The 19027-nt window shown below is 41.3% G+C and overlaps 1 protein-coding gene across 1 annotated transcript in view; it reads left to right on the top strand.

Annotated features, from left to right (window-relative positions):
• The window catches only part of tmem121ab (transmembrane protein 121Ab), a 65775-nt gene extending 47071 nt beyond the window's left edge, over positions 1-18704 (top strand). The window contains exons 2-3 of the mRNA XM_074685159.1: positions 15773-16092; positions 16497-18704. Of these exons, the coding sequence (XP_074541260.1) occupies positions 16589-17533 (945 nt within the window). The 5' untranslated portion in view covers positions 15773-16092; positions 16497-16588 and the 3' untranslated portion in view covers positions 17534-18704. The remainder of the gene's footprint in view (positions 1-15772; positions 16093-16496) is intronic.
• The last annotated feature ends 323 nt before the right edge of the window (positions 18705-19027 follow it).

The following is a 19027-nucleotide window of genomic DNA, read 5'->3' as shown; positions in this document are numbered from 1 at the left end:
AGCGCGCACTTCCAATGAAAGGGAAACCAATCTAAGGAGGAGGAATATGTCCCCTTATAAATCTCAGGTTGTATTATTTCCATGTTCTCAGCTGTCTATCTAGCCACAGGTTAACCTAGATTCAGAACACACCTGGGTCTTGTTGTGAGGGGGTGTGAAACACCCACAGCTCCACTATGAACACTGGAGTGCTGCTTGGAGTCACTGATGCCATGCTGGCTGTTTATGGTCAGTAGAAACATGCAAAATGTGGGCTAGCTGCCTGTTGATTTAATGTCTTATCTGTCCAATACTACAGACTAACCACTACTTTGATAATTGATTCATTTTTCAATTAATCAATGAATTGTACATCAAATCTTGATATTTACACAATAACAGTGACATTAGCGTAAAAAAATGCATTACTAACAGGTGTGCAAGTATGCACAATAGTGGAGTAAACTTTCTGCCTTTCTGTTATAATTCATATTTGTTCTATGTACTTAGTAGTTACCAAAGATTTAATTACGCTGCGTTTGTGTATTTCAGGTATCCTGTTGATAAAAGAGATACTGTTACATGAACCACTTAAAAGGTGACTGTTCTTCAAGAAAAGGCAAAATGTGTGTCACGGTTTATGAAACAAAATCGGACTCAGACTTAGTGAACTATAGAACTAAGTATGGAAGAGCTTCACTGTCACATCCATCAATTCAACCATGGCACGAGGATTAATGGAGACAGAAAGTGTAAGAAAGAGGGAGGAGTGTACAACTAAGCTTCTCTACTCTTTATTTCACGGGTATCATTATTTACTCGAAGTACCTGCTTTGCTTCACTCCCACAATGCAACGCTCATGTTTACATGCGACAAAGACAGCTCCGCAACTCAACGAGGGATGCAATAATTGCGCAATGCAACACTATGATAATGAAATACGTTGTTGGTGCTTTTCTTAATCAAATTTAATCCATTTCAATTAATTTTATCATTTGGTCATTGCAGCTCTAATATGGACAGGTGAGACTATGGTGACTGAGAAGCAAAATGTAACTAAAAACTTAGTAATCAGTTACTGTTTTCTTTTTCTGTAAGCAAGTGTCTTTGGACACTGTTAGGTAAAATATTGAGTAAGAAAAGCAGCAAGGTTTCAGTAAAGCCGATACCAGCAGCTGATACTCAAGGCCAAAAAATCTTATATTGAGAAAGTCCTCAGCATAAGATTAGGGAGAGTGAACAGTTAAACTGTTTTACTCTTCTCATCAGCTTAGTTTAGTTTCTGCACTTTTGTTAATTTGTTAAAAACAAATAGTAAACTTGGAGAAAATTGTTCATGTTTCATTTTGGACTTAATGGCAGAGTGACTGTGCCGTATTTGTTCAAAATGATCTGTCATAGTTAATGAAATTTTATGTATCAAAAGCGTCGGTACTTAGTGTCAGTGAGTACTCAAGTGGGAGCAAAGTTCTAATAGTTAACTAAAACGAAACTAAAAAGGAAAACTAACATTTAAAATACATTGCAGTTAACTCAAACTAATAAAAACTAGAAAAGAAAACAAAAACGATAAGTAAACTAAAACTGTATCTTGTGTTCACCAAACCAACTGAAACTAACTAAAATTATAGAGAAAATGTCCTTAGTTTTAGTTTCTGACAATATAAATAGCCTTTAGAATTTAAATCAATCCGACACATTTTCCCAACTAATGTTACAACAGTTTAAGGCAGTTGTCAGTGCCGTACGGCTCCATCATAGCGACGTACTGGGTCATGCTTGTTTACTGCACTGACTGGCTGTGCGCTGTGCTGCGACCAAACGTAGTGGAGCAATAAATCAGAGCATCTGTAATAGTTTAATTTCATGTGTCTGCCTTTAACTGTATTTAAGTCTGCCTTTCTTGTTACAGAGTCCAAGTTTCTAAACATTTAAGCTCATATTATATTGCTTCATATAGTTTTTGTTTATATTATTTTTATGTAATTTATGTTAACATTATTTTGATATAATTTATTTATTTTTATTTTGTATATTAAGTTTATATATATATATATATATATATATATATATATATATATATATATATATATATATATATATATATATATATATATATATATATATATATATATATATATATATATATATATATAAATTTGTTTTAAAGGCAGCTGCAGCCAGGTCAGAATCAGCATTAACTGAGCAGTGAGCCCTATGTTGGACTGGAAAATGAACAGTACTACAAAATATTAACTCTGATCTTTTTGAATCCTGCATCTGACAAATTAAGTATGAAAAAACTAAAACTAAACTAAAACTAAGCCTTGTTGCAAAAATCAAAACTAAATAAAAACTAGAATGCCTGCTCTTAAACTAATGAAAACTAAACTGTAATGGAAAAAAAACTAACTAAAACTAAACTATAATGACAAATCCAAAACTTTTATAACCTTGAGTGGGACTACTTTCACTGGTATCGGTCTAAAAAAAAAAATGAGGTATCGAACATCCCTGATTACAGGTAATGAATTTATTCTACTAGCACCAAGCAGTGAGTTTCTTTCCACTGGAAAAGTCTCCCCATCAGCCCTTTACTGAGATGACAAGCTCTGGATTTTGACCACTAAGAGAATACCTATACAAACAGTCAAAAGTCCAATAGGAGTTTGGGATGCTGCCAATGAATGGATACATGATCAGTTAGAAAATGTTTGGATGGATGGATGGATGGATGGATGGATGGATGGATGGATGGATGGATGGATGGATGGATGGATGGCTCATTGACAGGCAAAAAAAATTGATGGTGATAAATGTATGATGGATGGATGGACATTTGGAGGAGTATTAGATTGACATTCTTAAGGATCAGTGAACGGGTGGATAAATAGACAGAGTTAATGATTGTTTGCATGGATGGCTGGAAAGGGCATAGAAAGATGGTCGGATGTGTGGAGAGACAGGGGGAGACAGTTAAATGTTGAGTGAATAAATGGATAGACAGAAACATCGGGATAGAGAGAAGGAAGACTGGATGGACAGATGGATAAATGGTTGGATGGAGTCAATATATGTTTAGGCACTTATCCTCCCTCCTGCTGTTGAATGTGCATTTTAAAGAACTGGACAGGTTCTGCCACACAATAACAACACACAGCCAAATTATCTCATCAACATCAATTACTTTTCCAAAGCTGCACACTGCCGAGCAGATTCAAGAGATCCTGAAAGCTCCAACAGTCTGTTCACAATCATGCAGCCAATTACTGCTGGTTAAACCTTAGTAGACAACAATTATTATAAAGCCTAAGGTCTTACAGAGTAGGCACAGCCTGTTGACAACAACAACAAACCCCCACAAAGAAAATCATCAGTTGCATAATTATTTCAGTTCCTGGGAAACTTGCAGTGAGTATTATATAAGTTTCATGAATCCTTCTTGAGATGCAAAGCTCTTTGAAACTTCAGTCATACCCAGCCTAACCTCCGAATGAGCAGTTGCCAAGAAATTCGACACTGCTCAGCGAGTTGCACAGCAAACAATTGTCTAATCCTGAGTGAAATATTGTTTTCCATTTCATTATCATACAAAGCAGGTGTCGCCGAAAGCAAATACCTTGCCCCAGAGACGCATTGAAATTTTTGTGATGTTTTGTCAAATACCCAGCTTCATTTCACAGAAAACACTTGAACGGAACCTGACAAAGATCCTCATTCACTGCCAAATGTCTTCCACTCAAATAAATGATCTGATGCTTGGTTTTAAAACCCATCATCCTTCAAGTGTGGAAACGTTTCTCACGCCATCAATAGAACCTCTTCACTTGCTTTATGGAAAAGAAGTTTTTTAATACTGGCTGTTAGATGAAATGACTTGTTGAAAAGGACATTTTTCGCTTCATTCCGCCTGTTTTTCACCCTCATCATAAATCCCTGGCTGGTAATACTTAAATCTGTTTCCTCTGCAAAGCTATCCGTTTTAACTCCCAGCTCATTAGCAGCACTTCAAATCCTCACCGTATCGCATCTCTTTCGCCTTTTACTCAATCACGTGGAACAGCAACCTCTGCTCTCTTGCATCAATCCCCCTTTCTCTCCGTCTCATCTCTTTTTCCTCGGTTACCTCCCTCTCTGAGGGCTCTACATGAAGGTGACTGGTGTTGCCCTTTTACCTCCCAGTGCACATCTGTTTTATGCAAATTGGGAACAGCAGGGTGTGTGGGTTTTTAATTGAGAGAGAAAACAAAGTTAATCTGGGTGGATAAACACTACCTGAAAGAACACAGGGCATTCTTTCCACCTACGTTCATCCTACAGCCTGAAAATATTTCGCTGGAATGATGAATACTGAAGAGGATATGCGTGGTTTTGATGTCTGTTGGTAATCATCACCCCAAAGTGGGATGGAGAGTCAACAAAAAGGAATCGTGACTGGAATGAGGTATCGACGCCACCTCCTGTCCCTCGGGGCGGACGGATTTCGAAATGGCGGCAGTGAACACAGGAGGGGGAAGTGCGGTGTGTGGTGCAGGGCAGGACGGCAGAGCAAGTTTGGGAGAGAAGAAAGGAGGAGGAGGGGAGGGTTATTGACACAAAGATTAAATGGATTTCTCTGTAAAACCAGTGGATGAAAATCTAACAACTCTAACATGGTGCATGGGGGAATTTAAAGCGACAGGAGTGCGTAATGGCAGGTTTCATGATAGAGTTTAAAAATCTGGTAATCACTGTAGTGCTTTATGCTCTTTGGAGGCCCTCAGTTTAAAAAATGAGAGAAGAAAGATAATCCAATCATCAGTGTGAGGGGTAGTATTACTGAAGAAGTGTGCTTTAGGGCTGTTTTTTTTAAAGGATTGAAAGTAAGCTAATCTTTATCGCTCAAGGGTTTTCAATTGTTATTAGTCAACCATAAGTTTCAAAACTAAAAAGCCCTAGACAAAACAGCTTGGATTTTATGTGACCCATGCTTCACTGGCTGCAATCTGGAAATTTTAATAAAAATGAGAGAGAATGGGAGCTTGTTTCCAAGGGGGAAGTTATAATTAGTTAATTACAGCTAACAGATGCATTTGAGGTTAGAGCACATCTGGATGTGAGTGTGTTACGTTGGTCGATTTTAAAAGTCTGAGATGTCCTTAAGTGAGTGAAGTTCCTCTTTATGGGATTATGTTTACATAGCTTGCAGTAGAGGAAGTGTTTCCTCATTTGACTCTCTTATAAAATGAGGAAAGGAATCTTCAGAGCATACCGAGCATCAATCAACTCTAACTCCATGTAGTATTGGCAGAGCATCATAGTTTAACCTTTAAAAGCTGCATTGATCTATATTTCAGGAGGAAAATGGTTCCAACCAACCCAGTGTCCATGAAAACTCCAACACTTAAATGCAGACAGACACAGTTAGCGAGGAGCTGGTGAATTTAGTGGAGCATTAAGCAGCTAAAGAGCCAGAAATTTCCCTCAGGAGTGTGCAAACTGAAAAAAAAAAGTGCTAAAAGGACTGTGAGTATTGGTCCAAAGTTCTTCATGTGGGGAGAAACATTATTAAAAATTAAGGCTAATGGTGCGCTATGTCTGCTGAGTGTTGAAAAGAGCAGCTGAAACTTTTTCATGTGAAAAACATTGTCGGAATATGTCTGGGTGTTGCTCAGAGCTTGTTCCACCCATTCATGGCGTAAAAAAAAAAAATTAAATAAGGGCATTTGTCAAGTCTTCAGACGCTTCCTCTTTCATATTTGGTTTGAGTATCTGCTAATTTTACACTTGATGTAAACATGTTTGTTGGAAAGAAGTGGCTGAGCTCTGCAGAGAGCTGATGCGAAACAAGAACTTCATTATTTTGTCTCAGAAGAGTGAAAACCTGGTGCAAGTCTACCATCAAATTAATGAAAACACATTTTTTTTAATTCCATCAGTATCTCTGAATGTGTAAAGGAAAATCTTACTACATAAAATATATCATGGGAAAGGTTGTTGATTTTTGAGTCATTCAATTAGACAGGAGAAACTGAGACCAATAAAAAAAAAGAATTTTTAATGCTGAAATGTTGGCCTTCTTAAAAATATATTTATGTGTATGCACTCAGTTCTTAGTTGGGACTCACTTTCCATGAATGACTTCATCAGGCTCTGCTGTGGTTATAGAGGCCCAGGTTTCTTTCAAAGGGCCTTCAGCCCATCTGTGTTACTGGGTCTGGTTGTCTCCTCTTTCTCCTGACAATAGGATCTCTATGCAGTTCAGGTCTGGAGAGTATGCTGGAAAACCTGGTGCAGTAATATCACCATCATTTAAGCAGCTTTTGTTACTTGTGGTAGAGTGGGGAGGTGCCAAGACCTGCTGGAAAATGAAATCAGCATTTCACATAACTTGACAGCGGAAGAAAGCATGAAACAGCAACAGCAGATAACATGGTAACCCAAAAGCATCACTGCCTGGAAACTTTACACTGGACTTCAAGCAGCTTGGATTCTGTGCATCATGGCTCCTGATTGGCTGACTCCAGCCTCCTTAGGAAGTTCTCCCAAATTCTAATCCTCTCAAGGGTGCAATTACTCCTGTGTCCTTTTCTACCACACTTTCTCCTATTCAATTCTGTTGTTCTTTAACAATAATGTTTTGTGGCTGACCCTCCTTCTGGAGAATGTCATTGACAATCTTCTGGACAACTGTTACAAACTGAAACAATCTAAGGCTATGTTCACACTGCAGTTAACAGTGACCTGAATCAGATTTTTTTGGCTCAACTGTGATCCATATCTGAGTTTTTTTTGACAGTCTGAACAGCTATTTTTCAGCTATTTTTCAATGCGACCAGGATTTAAACAGCCAGGCCACGTTTAATGCAACTCTGACGTCGTTCTGGAGCAGAAGACAGAAGAACATAGACTCAGTGAACAAAAACATGGAAGAAAGCAGAGACAAAGATAGGCACAGAGAGTGGAGAGCACAAAGAAAAGCAAAAGTGAAACTTTAAGGATAAGTTTGGTTTATACAGCTTTTATATTGTTTATAGAATGAAGTAGAACAAAATACTCACCCAGAAGCCTTTCCTGATCCAAGCAGTGCTCAGGAGATATTTAGATCCAAAATCGTGCAGCAGACGTCCGTATAATGGGATCCATCGGGGCATAGACAGTGCCGCTCCTAAAACTGCATTAATCGTCCAAAAACTCATGTTTTCACCAATATTCCATCATGGTCCGCTCCGGGTTAGTCCTCTGCTGCAGTCTGTGTCACTCCAGACAGCGCTGTGTGGCTGTAATGACCTCTGAACTGACAAAGACTTTGTTTACGTCCCTCCCCCGTCTTCATGAGTTCAGAGGTCAGTACAGCCACACAGCGCTGTCTGGAGTGACACAGACTGCAGCAGAGGACTAACCCAGAGTGGACCATGATGGAATATTGGTGAAAAACATGAGTTTTTGGACGATTAATGCAGTTTTAGGAGCGGCGCTGTCTATGCCCCGATGGATCCCATTATACTGCACGATTTTGGATCTAAATATCTCCCGAAGCACTGCTTGGATCAGGAAAACCTTCTGGGTGAGTATTTTGTTCTACTTCATTCTATAAACAACGTAAAAGCTGTATAAACCAAACTTATCTTTTAAGTGTGTGTTCGTGTTACTCATTGTGAAGAGCTTGGAGAGAAACAGGCAGCACAGCAAGCCCAAATAAGCAGCTATGTTGTAGAAAATAACCCCAAAAAACCCAGGGCCATGTTTGTTTCCGTGAACACCATTCTGCGTTGTTAGTGTTCAACTGAGCGTGCAGGTCACTTCAGGAGTGTGAGCAGTTCACATCCCAGTCTGCAGACATGCCACATTTAAAAACATAATATACACAAACAAAGCATGGGATTTGAGCAGTGAATTGGAATTAAGCGTTAAAGCCTGCAGTGTGGGCAGAGCCTTAAAGACCATTTATCAAAGGCTCAGGAGTTGTTTGCAGGTGTCTCCATTTATGTGGCTGATAGAGTGACATCATCAGTTTACATTATTGAACTTGTTCCCAACATTCTAATTTTACTGCATTTCAGTTTCCTATAACTCTGAGCCATAATGCTCACATTTAAAAGACATAAATCCTTCAAATATTTCACTCTGCATGCGTTGAGTGTGAATAATATGCAAGCTTTATTTTTGGATTTGAACTAATAATGTAAATTGTCCAGAAGCAGTTAAAAAACAGTGTTCGCTGTGTCTGTCTTTGTCAGATTACATGCACTAGACAGATTATCTCTCTGATTGAAAAAAAAATCCCACTCTGATCTAACCATTTTATCACTAGAAACAAATCAGCATATAAATAATTTGCAATTGTTTGAACGAGCAATGTAATTCATCCACGTGAAGTAAAGAAAGTGAAATATAGTCAAAAAAGAAAGCCATATTTTTCTTCTTTTTTTTTTTTTTACGTTTTTTGTTGTAAACAGTCTTCATACTCGACATTCCCCCAAACCTCACCATCCATCAGCTGAAATGTCACCAGTCTGACAGAATAAGGACAGCAGTCAAATAAAGGTGTGATGACAAGAAACGGAGAGCAGCAGGACTGGACCGAAAAAGTTCTCAAGAAAAATGTTTGAAGCCACGGCAAAACCAAGAGAGACTTTAGCCAGAGGAACGCCAACAACAAGAAAGAGAGACATGTTTCATCCCTGATGAAATCGTAAAAGGGTTGAAATGCTATTACGCATGCTGGGTTAGATACCCATTGATTCTTTAGCATACAGATGGTGAAACCCAGGATTCACTTTTCCAGACAGGTGAGAGATGAAAGTCTCATTGAGCGATTGCACAGAATTACACGAGCTAATGGAACAGTTGCAAGGTGCCCACAGTGGGATAAAGAGTCAGAACCGTGTGTGTAACTCAATGTATTGACTTTATACTTTTGAGCCTTTTTTTTCAACTGCATGTTGCAAGAAATGAGATATTGCACACAAAGTTTGAACTTTTTGCCGCCGCTTTGGGAGCCTCGTATTTGGACGGTATTTCAATATAGTATTGTCTTGTCTCTTGTGTATATTTTGTGCAACTAGTCATCCAGTCATCGCCCCCTGTGTCACTGACTAACTGCCGGGTTGGGATGTCAGAGGACTGCTCTTCACTTTGATGATGACTCACTGTGGCACACTGCCTTTGATCCTCTCCCCAGCTTTGTGAATAAAGAATACACTTTGATTGACGCCGCGCACATTATGGCCGTTTGAGAGTTGGCAGGGGAGAAAAAGACACGTCTGTCATGTTGAAAAGGGGGTTCCTGTCTCCGCTGCTGAGGGCCAAGTTAGAGGCGATGCACTCAGTAAGCTGCTTTCAACATCTAACCCTATATAAGGCCTATTATCGCAGCCTCCCCTGTGTTACATCTTTGAGGCTCTTTGTCGTGTGCTGTGCTGATTGTTTGATTTCAGCAGGGTTTGATCGACACCCACGGCAATTTTAAAGCACAGACAGCCTGAATGCAGATTGGGTTAGTTACAGTTATGTGCTGAAATGAACCCTTAGCGCTTATCACGCAGGGGATGTGACAGAGTGCGGATCTGCCTTAATCAAGTATAATGGGTGATAAAATGTGCTCAGACCTGCTGCTACAAAACACAGCCCTCTTCTGTCTCCCTCCTTGGTATTCTAACCAAGTGCAGCCACCAAAGCAAGAACAGGAATAATACACAGGATAACAAGAATATAGAAATCAAAGAACATTAAGAAACATACAAAACCTGCGTTTTGCCCTTGTCTGTTTGATGTGTGCCTTTGATTTGCAAGAAATAACTCTAAAGAACAAAACCTGTCAGAAATAATGACCAAAAAAATGCAAAACAGGCGTGATTCGAATTTCAACAAGCAGCGTAGTGATCCATTAGATACAGTGGATATGCACTGTGAATAATGCACCGCAGACAAGGCTAAGCCCTTCGGGAGCAGCTGAGTCTGGTGGTTTTAATACGTTGAGGAAAATGTGCTGAGCGCCTCGGAGATGTCACACACATTCATCAGTGCGACGAAGGGGAATCAAGCTGACATCTCTGGATGCAGGCAGGATTGTTATTGGAGAGATGTGTTAACATGTATTCAGGGATTTGAGGATATAATACAGTGAGATGTTATAATCAGTGCAGGATGTATGTGATCAGTGTGTAGTATCAAGGAAGACGAGACCCGAGGATCTCATCAGCAAAGTTTGAGGCGTGTGTGCACATAAGAGTGGGAGCTTTCCCCAACATGCACACATGATTTACATACGTACGTGTACAAGTGTTTATTCACATGAGCTGTACCGAGCTTCCCTCTGTGTTCTGGGAGAATCCAAAGCAATCTGCCACCTCTCCTGAAAGTAGCCAAGAGCCGACTGTAACACAAAGGACGGCACAGAACACCTGCCGAGATGATGGAGATGGCGGGCAGCCAAGTCGACATATGGGTCTCGTTCTGGCCCTAATGAAGACAACCTGACATAAATATCGGACAAAACGGAGCACTCTGGAGACCGGCGTCGTCCCACCCCAGCGTTGCTGACATTGACGGAAAGATTTGATCAAAACCTTGGTGGTGTTGAGGCGAGAAAGTGAGAAGCAGAAGTGTGCAAGGAAAGCAGAGTTGGGGTTGTGGTACGATAAATTTAATGCATAACAATGCAGCTTTCCAAAAAGTAGAAGCGTCTCAGTGTTCTTTGAAGCTTTCAGGTAACGGAGCAAAAAATTCACAGTTGCCGGATGAGATGATTTTGTTGTAAACAAGTGCGAGCTCAAGGTGTATGAACTGTCAGGAGATCTGAGTGTTCAAGTGGAAAGCTTTCTTAAGCTGTGAGGATGTTACTACCCTTAAGCTCTGAGACGGTGTCACACAGACAAACATCAGAGGGAGGAACACGGGTAATTAAGATAAGTGGAAAGGGGACTGTTTTAGTGTGTATTCAAAGCAGCACCTGGAAACAGCAGCAGTTGTACTCTCTTTAGTAAAGACGCCAGAATCTTCCTTCAGTTCTGCTGACTGTCTTCTTCCTTGGCCTGAGCAGACCTTCCTGTTGTTTTTCAGAACAATCAGCAAAACAAACCCCAGAAAAATAGCAGTAATCCAACTGACTGCCCCAACCTTTGTCCTTGTTGTGATCCATGTTTAAGCCTGCAGCCAGCGAGGGAGCCTACAACTGCTTGACAAGGGGCTCTGGCTGTTTAGAGAGATAATAACTTGGACCACAGATGCAGTAATAGCCTCCCCCTGAGAAGAAGTGTTGCACTGCCAGTTCACAGCCCTGAGTGTCGTCTATTTATAGTGCAACAAAATTAATATGCTGTAATTGTAGCACGAAAGTAAATCTGCAATGTACAGAGCGCCGTGCAAACAGGCACCAGTGTTCTTGCAGGAGGGAGGAAAAAAAAGGTCAAGCAAAGATGTAAAACGATAGTGGACACAGCTGTCAAATCACATATCGGCGGACATTTCTTCCCTTCTTTTCTTTATTTCTGCAATGACACCAAGGGCTAATCTCCAGCCCGGGGTGATACATTATAAATGCCGAGCGTAGTATGCAAAGCAGAGGAGAACGTTTCTGTCGTGATTTCACACTGACAAAGGCACTTTTCCACCCTACATGACAGAAAGGATTAATAATCATCCATTACTGTCAGAGTGCATCAGCTTCCTGTGGCCAAATCTCGCCACAGATCCGTGTTTCGCTACTGATGCCGTAATTCCTGGGAGGTTAGAACCATCCAATCTAGCTGCTCTCATATTATGGCACCAGTTGTAATCCATTCATTAGAGAAACAATCTCAAAAGACTTTTTTTTCTACCGTCTAATGGTGTTTAAATGATGATGTGATGTACTGTATATGTGGAAGCAGCCTCCCTTATAGTATGGTAATGATCCTTGGCATTCTGCTAATCAGTCAATTAATCACCATCTTATGAATTTAATCTCTTACTTAGGCTCTGTTCTACATAATGGGTTTTAAACATTCAAATCCATGCATGGATTACAAATGAGGTTCATTCTAATGTCATGATCTTCTTCAACTGGGCTTTTATTAACGCACTTTGACTCGAAATGTTTTTAGATATTACATTCCTCCCTCTACAACCACAGATATGTTGCCATGATTTTGCAAAATGTGCTAGCTGAATTTTAAAAGTAGTTTTTTTTCCCCCAAGATGTACAGTTTTTTTATATAAAGAAGGTACTTTCAGATGGCGAAAAACCTCTTCACAGTCTCTGGATCTCCTTTAGTAAAAAAAAAAAAAAAGCTCTAAAGCACATTTTCATTTGTTGATTTCCCACAGCACGGCCAAAAGCAAACTCTTGTTTATTTATCACATGCTCAAATCTCTCGTATCAAGGGCTCAGTAAGTCTGAATGGGAGTGAGGAGGAAGCTTTTAGTGCCGAAAAGAATAAACAGCAGTAAGGCAAATGGGTTTTTGAATAACTCCAATTTAAAATACACTTTGAGAGTGAGCAGTTAAAGAACAAGAGTGCAGTTTTGCAAAATGGCGTGAAGTTTTAGAGAGACAGGAAAAATTGGAGCCAGTGACTGAGTTGAGTTGGCAACAATATTGAAACTGTTTAACACCATTCATCACTTCACAACTTCATCACTGATTAACATAGTTCATAATAATCAATGTCTTCTGCACAGAACACAAAGGACAAAGCAACAACGACAACAAAAACAGCTTATATATTTTGGATTCATCGTCTTTTGAGACAGTAGCCTCATATCTCCTCGCAAATATGCAAAACTAGGGATGGATATTGATAAGATTTTATTGATTCCAGTGCCCTTATCGATTCTGCTTATCAATTTGGTTCTACATCGATTCCCTAATCATTTCTTACGGTGAATTTTCTCAGTAGAAAAAATAGGCTTTACAATTTTTCTGTGTCAACAACATGTAATTGAGTTTGTAAGTAAAAACATTTGAAACTGGTCATATTTACATCATGACTGGATCTGGACATCTGTGGACGTAAATAAACTGTGATATGTTTCTGTGATGAGAGCTGAAATTCTGTTGTAAAACGGAAGTTGCACCTATGTATGCTAAATGCTAGCATATCAATACAATTTCCCGTACGCATAAGCATTAACCCAGCACTATGAAAGAGTATGTTCATTTCTTTGTGTTCAGTTCTTCAGTAAAACTTCATGCTGAGAATCCTGAATCAGAGTTTTCCTGGGAAACCTGTTATCTAACTGCTACACTATGATGGCTAAGGCAGACTGGTCCATACAAGATCCAGCAGCTACGGCTAGGGATGGGTACCTTTCACATTTGAAACGATACGGTACCGATGCCCGGTACCTGGCAATCGGTACCGGTACTCAACGGTACCAATTTTCGGTACTTTTTTGTGTTTATGTTGTAAAAAATATCAATTTGTTCAATAATAAAATATATAATTTTTACAATTTAACATATTTATTCTTCATTATATAACCTTGAAATGCTGTGTTCATGTCCAGCATGGAAAATCGCCTACTCTTCCACTCCCTCACAGTCACGAGGATGCGTTTAGGTACCTAAACATGGTACCTTTTGATTTTACATGACTCGATACCCGGTACTTTCTACATAATTCGGTTGGTACCTAAAAAAGTACCTAATTCAGTACCCATCCCTAGCTACGGCATAATGTAAGGACTGGCTAAGGAATCATTAAGCATAAAGGCTAACAGTGTTGATGGATGTAAACATTTCTTATTGTTTCTTAACAGGAAGCGATTTTCAATACCCGTCCCTAGGCAAGACTTCGGCTTCTAGACCAGCTTCTTTTGGGGACATCACAAATATCTCATTGCTGACAGAAGTGGTCACAAAATCAAGAAATGTTCAAGCTGCTACTGACTAAATTGGACTGACTTATGTTAGCACAAGCTAGTGCTAACATGCTGATGTTTGCGTCAACACAATACAACATAATACTGAGCTGTTTCACCAACTCACAAAAGCTACATTTTATCTCTCTTTGACAAAAGTCAAATTAAAGAACGTCACGTTAGCTACAATGGTGGTAATCCAGTTTATCTAAAGAAAGAGACTCATCACAAACTAACACCAAAAGGTCAAGCTAACTTTCATGGCAAGCACTGTGACAGATTTGAAATAAAAACTCTTTCACACTTTGGACAGCTCTGAAGGGAGTGTGAAAAATGACCCTGATGTTGTATGTGTCATTTTCCTCTATTATTAGACAGAGGTAGTGTTGAGATGACAGGAAATGAGATAGAGAGAAGCAGGAATCAACGTGTATCTAAAGATACGGTTACGCTCAGTGCTTGTTGCTCTTACTTTGGTTTTTTAAACGCATCGTTTCTGGGTGGTCCTGAATCTTCATATAAAAGCCAAAACAACTCACTGGAGTTCCTCTGAAAGATGGATGATTTTTATACTCACTGAAGGCTTTTCAACTTGTCAAACGTACTGACATAAGCAGTGGGATGGCTGTTCTTAGCTTTTTGAAGAGCTCGGCTAAACATTATTAATTCTTGTCTGGGTCTATATGTCAGCTTGGATTACTCTCTTTTAGTAGGAGAGTATTTTGGGATAGCTACCTCCAAGGCAGACGTTTCATGGTCACTTGCTTCAGTCGGGTTATAAAAATGCGGCGGTACTCTCTGAATATGTGGAATTGAAACATACCTCGACTGACAGAAACACTAATGTGATTTATTTGTGTTCTGCTTGGAGGACTCTGTGACGGGAGGAGACAAACAGAACATCACAAAGTGACAGATAAATGTAGATTCTGCAAAAGCTCAACAAACTGGGAGTTATTTCAGCTCAATTAACACATTTCACTGCCATTTAACCACCTGGACTTTCCTGTATGCTAATATTTGGACATGCTCGGTTATTTATTGATGAGGCTAGTGCACAAGGTGGAGGGCTCCTGCTGGCTAGCTAAGCACTTAGCATCTGTACAGTTTATTTTTGTGCCTTTAATATTTTAGTAAGTGCTGTAAACGTCAGACTAGACTGTTGATGAGATGCACCCTCTGACCCAGTCTGTCACATGCTTGAACAAACACATCAGCCAGAAGGCCAAAGTAGGCCACTGACACATCATTCAACAGAAAGTGACTGTAATCAAGGGCTGAATTGAGCTCAAACTGCAGATAAAATAAAAACCACTTGAGGAAGGATTTTATTGTGGGAATAAAGTGGCTGAAATGTGGTTTTATTATGTTTTAACACTTAATTAAAACCAGCGGCTCCGAGTGCATTTATTCTGATTGGTTACAATCTGCCATGTTAAACCAATAAAAGTTGAGGAAATGAATAATTTGACACCATTCTCCACGTTACACTCGCCTAAGAAGACAAAGGAAATGCTGTTTAATTTAAATAAGGGAGTGGTGCAGAGCAGTTAGCATCTATATGAGACTTTAAAATTGGTTTCTTTAACTCTGTGCAATAAATCTTGTATTAATTCAACTCCCTGAATTAAACTACTGGGTGTTATGGCCCCAAATATGCAGAATATAATAACATTACCATTGGAGCATATTGAGCCATGAATCCAGATGTTCTGTGACACATCCCAGACAACAGAGGGGTAATGACATCCTGCAGCAGTCTCACTCCAACATGTGCAATATGTTCTGCCCTATCAATAGTGCAGGAGGCTTTATTTGAGCCAAGCTGACACATTACTTGGCTCCTCATATGTGAAGGGCCGTTGGCAATGAAAACTGTGTTATATGGCCCAGTAGTGCTGACAGGTTTCTTTCTCCCTCTCCTCCTCCCCTCCCCTTTCCCCCCTCTTCTTTATTTCCCTCTTCCAGACTGTAGAGAGACCGGCACGTGGCAGGAGGAAGAGGAGGGGGAAAGGATGGATCTTCAGCTCGGTGTGAGAGCCTCCCCCCAGGGAAGCCGACATCGGACGCAAGGCCTCATGGGCCGTTGACCTGCTGTCTGCGTGATTTATGGCAGCTGGGGGCCTCCGGCCACTGCAGACTCCTCTCCTCTCTCTCTTCCGCTTCCCATCACACCCGCCGCAGGACTGCGAGGAGCCACACACACTGCACCACCACCACCACCGTCTTCGGAAGGATCCAAAGAGGGATTCCACGCACATGCTGAGCAGCAGCGCACCCTCTGCCTGGTACAAAAATAAACACCCCCATAAACATTTCTACACTGCAGCACCGTGTCCCGCAATCCCATCACATGTCCATTAGACCAAAACAAGCATTCTCCATTTGACTGTGTGCGGATTACCATCAGTCATGGTGTGTCAACTGTAGAGCCCTGACTGTAGCTGCTGCTCACGAGCAGAGGCGGATCAATGGAAGTGCGCTGAGTAACGAGGTGAAGCCCCTTGATCCACATGGTCTGAGAGCAATCAGCAGCCAGCATATCTTCGCTGAGTCTACGCACGGCTTGGCTTCTTCATCACAATAACAGTCGTTGTCGTGGGACTAACAGTGCTGTGACTTACAGTCTTGTTGTAATATCAAACGCACTTGCCAGACATTAACTTCTGGAAACCCCCTTTTTTCATTCCAGCCGGGAGGTTTGGAGAGCTGTATTCACCATCCTGACTGGTCTTTCTGTTGGAAGCTGGAGACTGAGAGTGAGAGCCAGCAGGTGCCCTCACCATGGTGTTGCCACCCCCAGACAAACGCCACGTGTGCCTGACCACCATTGTCATTATGACCAGCATGGCCTTCATGGATGCCTACCTGGTGGAGCAAAACCAGGGTCCCAGGAAGATAGGGGTTTGTATAATCGTGCTAGTCGGGGACGTTTGCTTCCTTATAGTCCTGCGGTATGTGGCTGTGTGGGTCGGTGCTGAGGTGCGCACCGCCCGAAGAGGATACGCTATGATCCTTTGGTTTTTGTACATCTTCGTCCTGGAGATCAAGCTCTACTTTGTTTTCCAGAATTGCAAGGCAGACAGGAAGAGTTTGGAGACAGTGGCCCGGAAGGCTTTGACGTTGTTATTATCTGTATGTGTACCGGGTTTGTACTTGGTTCTGGTGGCCCTGGATAGCATGGAATATGTAAGAACTTTCCGAAAGAAAGAGGACATGAGGAGTCGTCTGTTCTGGGTGGCGCTGGACCTGCTAGATCTGCTGGATATCCAAGCCAACCTATGGGAGCCCCAGCGGACGGGCCTGCCCATCTGGGCCGAGGGCCTGATGTTCTTCTACTGCTACATTCTGCTGCTCATCCTGCCCTGTGTGTCGCTCAGCGAGATCAGCATGCAGGGCGAGCACATGACGCCCCAGAAGATGATGCTGTACCCAGTCCTGAGCCTAGTCACCATCAATGTGGTCACCATCCTTATACGAGGCGTTAACATGATTCTGTTTCAGGACAGCCGTGTTTCCACCATCTTTGTCGGAAAGAACGTGGTGGCCATCGCCACCAAGGCCTCCACCTTCCTCGAGTATCGCAGGCAGGTGAAGGAGTTCCCCCATCCGCAGAACGCGATGGCCCTCGAGCTGCAGCAGAACTCTGTGAGCCACACGCAGCCACTGCCAAACGCTACCAGTTTGCCACACGAACCTTCGCCAGCACAGGACGTTATTGACACATGACCGCCAGCACTGGACCTGACTCCATTAGAAAACTGGACGCTTTTTTAAAGACAGCTCAAGGAGTGGAGGTAGATAGAGAAATCAGCTGCATGACAGGATAATATTCTGCTCTTGTCATGCCCACATGAACTGCTGTGAAACCATAAAAGAGATTTTCAGCATCACCTGCCTGTCAGAACACACTGTAAACGTATTCTTGGCTCGGAGTGCAGCGTGCAGACTGTAGAAATCAAGTCAAAGGTTTTTCTTGTGCTGTTGTGTTTTTAATTGTTTCCAATGTTTTAAAAGTTCAAACTTTTATTAAGAGACAATCTCTGCACTGCGCAGACCGCTGACATTATGTTTGTGTAAAATGGACAGCTGGTTCCCCCTCGGTGAGTATCTTGTATTTTTTTCTAAAGGTCACATTTTTAACAGTGCGTCTGTGGCATTTCCTTTGAATTCCAGCACCAAAGGACAGAGCACTCAGCGTGAAGCACTGATGGAGAGGAGGAGCAAAGAGTGACACGGGTCAGTCAGAGGGGGCTCACTGTGCTGTGCTAGAGCAGGGGTGGTGTCAGAAGAATGCTTATCTGTTTGGGTTCTGCTGAGAAACGAGCACTGTGGAAGCTGCTGCCTCGGTCAGTGTGACGCTTTACGACCAAAGGTCTGATTAAAGCACCAGAGCTCAGCACTATACCATCTACTGCAGGCATCCAAGCGTGTGTTTTACTATGCGTGTGTGTGTGTGTGCGCGCGTGTGTATGTGTGTGTCTGTGAGCACCCACACTTGTCTATAGAGTATGTATACCTGCAAGCGTAGGCGTTCTCAACAGGAGGTTTAGGCTTTTTCATTGTTCCGAGCAAATGTGAGTGGTTGATGTGCGTAATGACTTGCAAATGAGAAAAAAAATGTTGGAGTAAAAAAAAAGTATGATGGCAGTGTGATAATTTCTGTTTCCTGTACTGTACATTCCTCTAAAACTAGCTCAAGCCTTGAAGTCAGAGAACGCAGATCAGAGTCAAAAGAGCGCCTCACTTAAAAACTGACAAAAAAATATCTCATAAATACAAAAATAAACAAACTGAAAAGTACTTTTCTGATGATATTCAGTTTATTATCATTATTATTATGTATATTCTTTACTTGTTCGAGGCAAATGATGTTTTAATAAAAGTATTATTACATGAACGATGTAGAGACTGTGTGTCCTTTCTCTAGATTGGTCATTAGGGTGGAATATTATTTTTAGCTAAATCAAAGACCATCTGGTGCTCTTGTACTTGAAAGCAGCTGTACACAACCGCAACATAACAGAAGAGCAGCTACTGTGATGTTTCACATGGAAGGATCCACACAGCATACAAACATCCAGGCTGAGCAGCCTGCTTCTGGACTCCGGAGTTGGTTTCTCCCCCTCAGGCTATCACGTTTGGGCAAAGCAAGCTGAGGATTTCTCTTCAGATGTGATGAAAATGAACCAGTGTTTCCCTTTTTTCTGTGCTCTTCATCAC

This window comes from Halichoeres trimaculatus, unplaced genomic scaffold, assembly GCF_033239565.1.
Source record: "Halichoeres trimaculatus isolate MK-OKI-2021-1 unplaced genomic scaffold, fHalTri1.1 fHalTri1_scaffold_13, whole genome shotgun sequence".
NCBI lineage: Eukaryota > Metazoa > Chordata > Actinopteri > Labriformes > Labridae > Halichoeres > Halichoeres trimaculatus.
The sequence above is the reverse complement of the archived record's forward strand: the minus strand, read 5'-3'. Positions and strand labels throughout refer to the sequence as shown.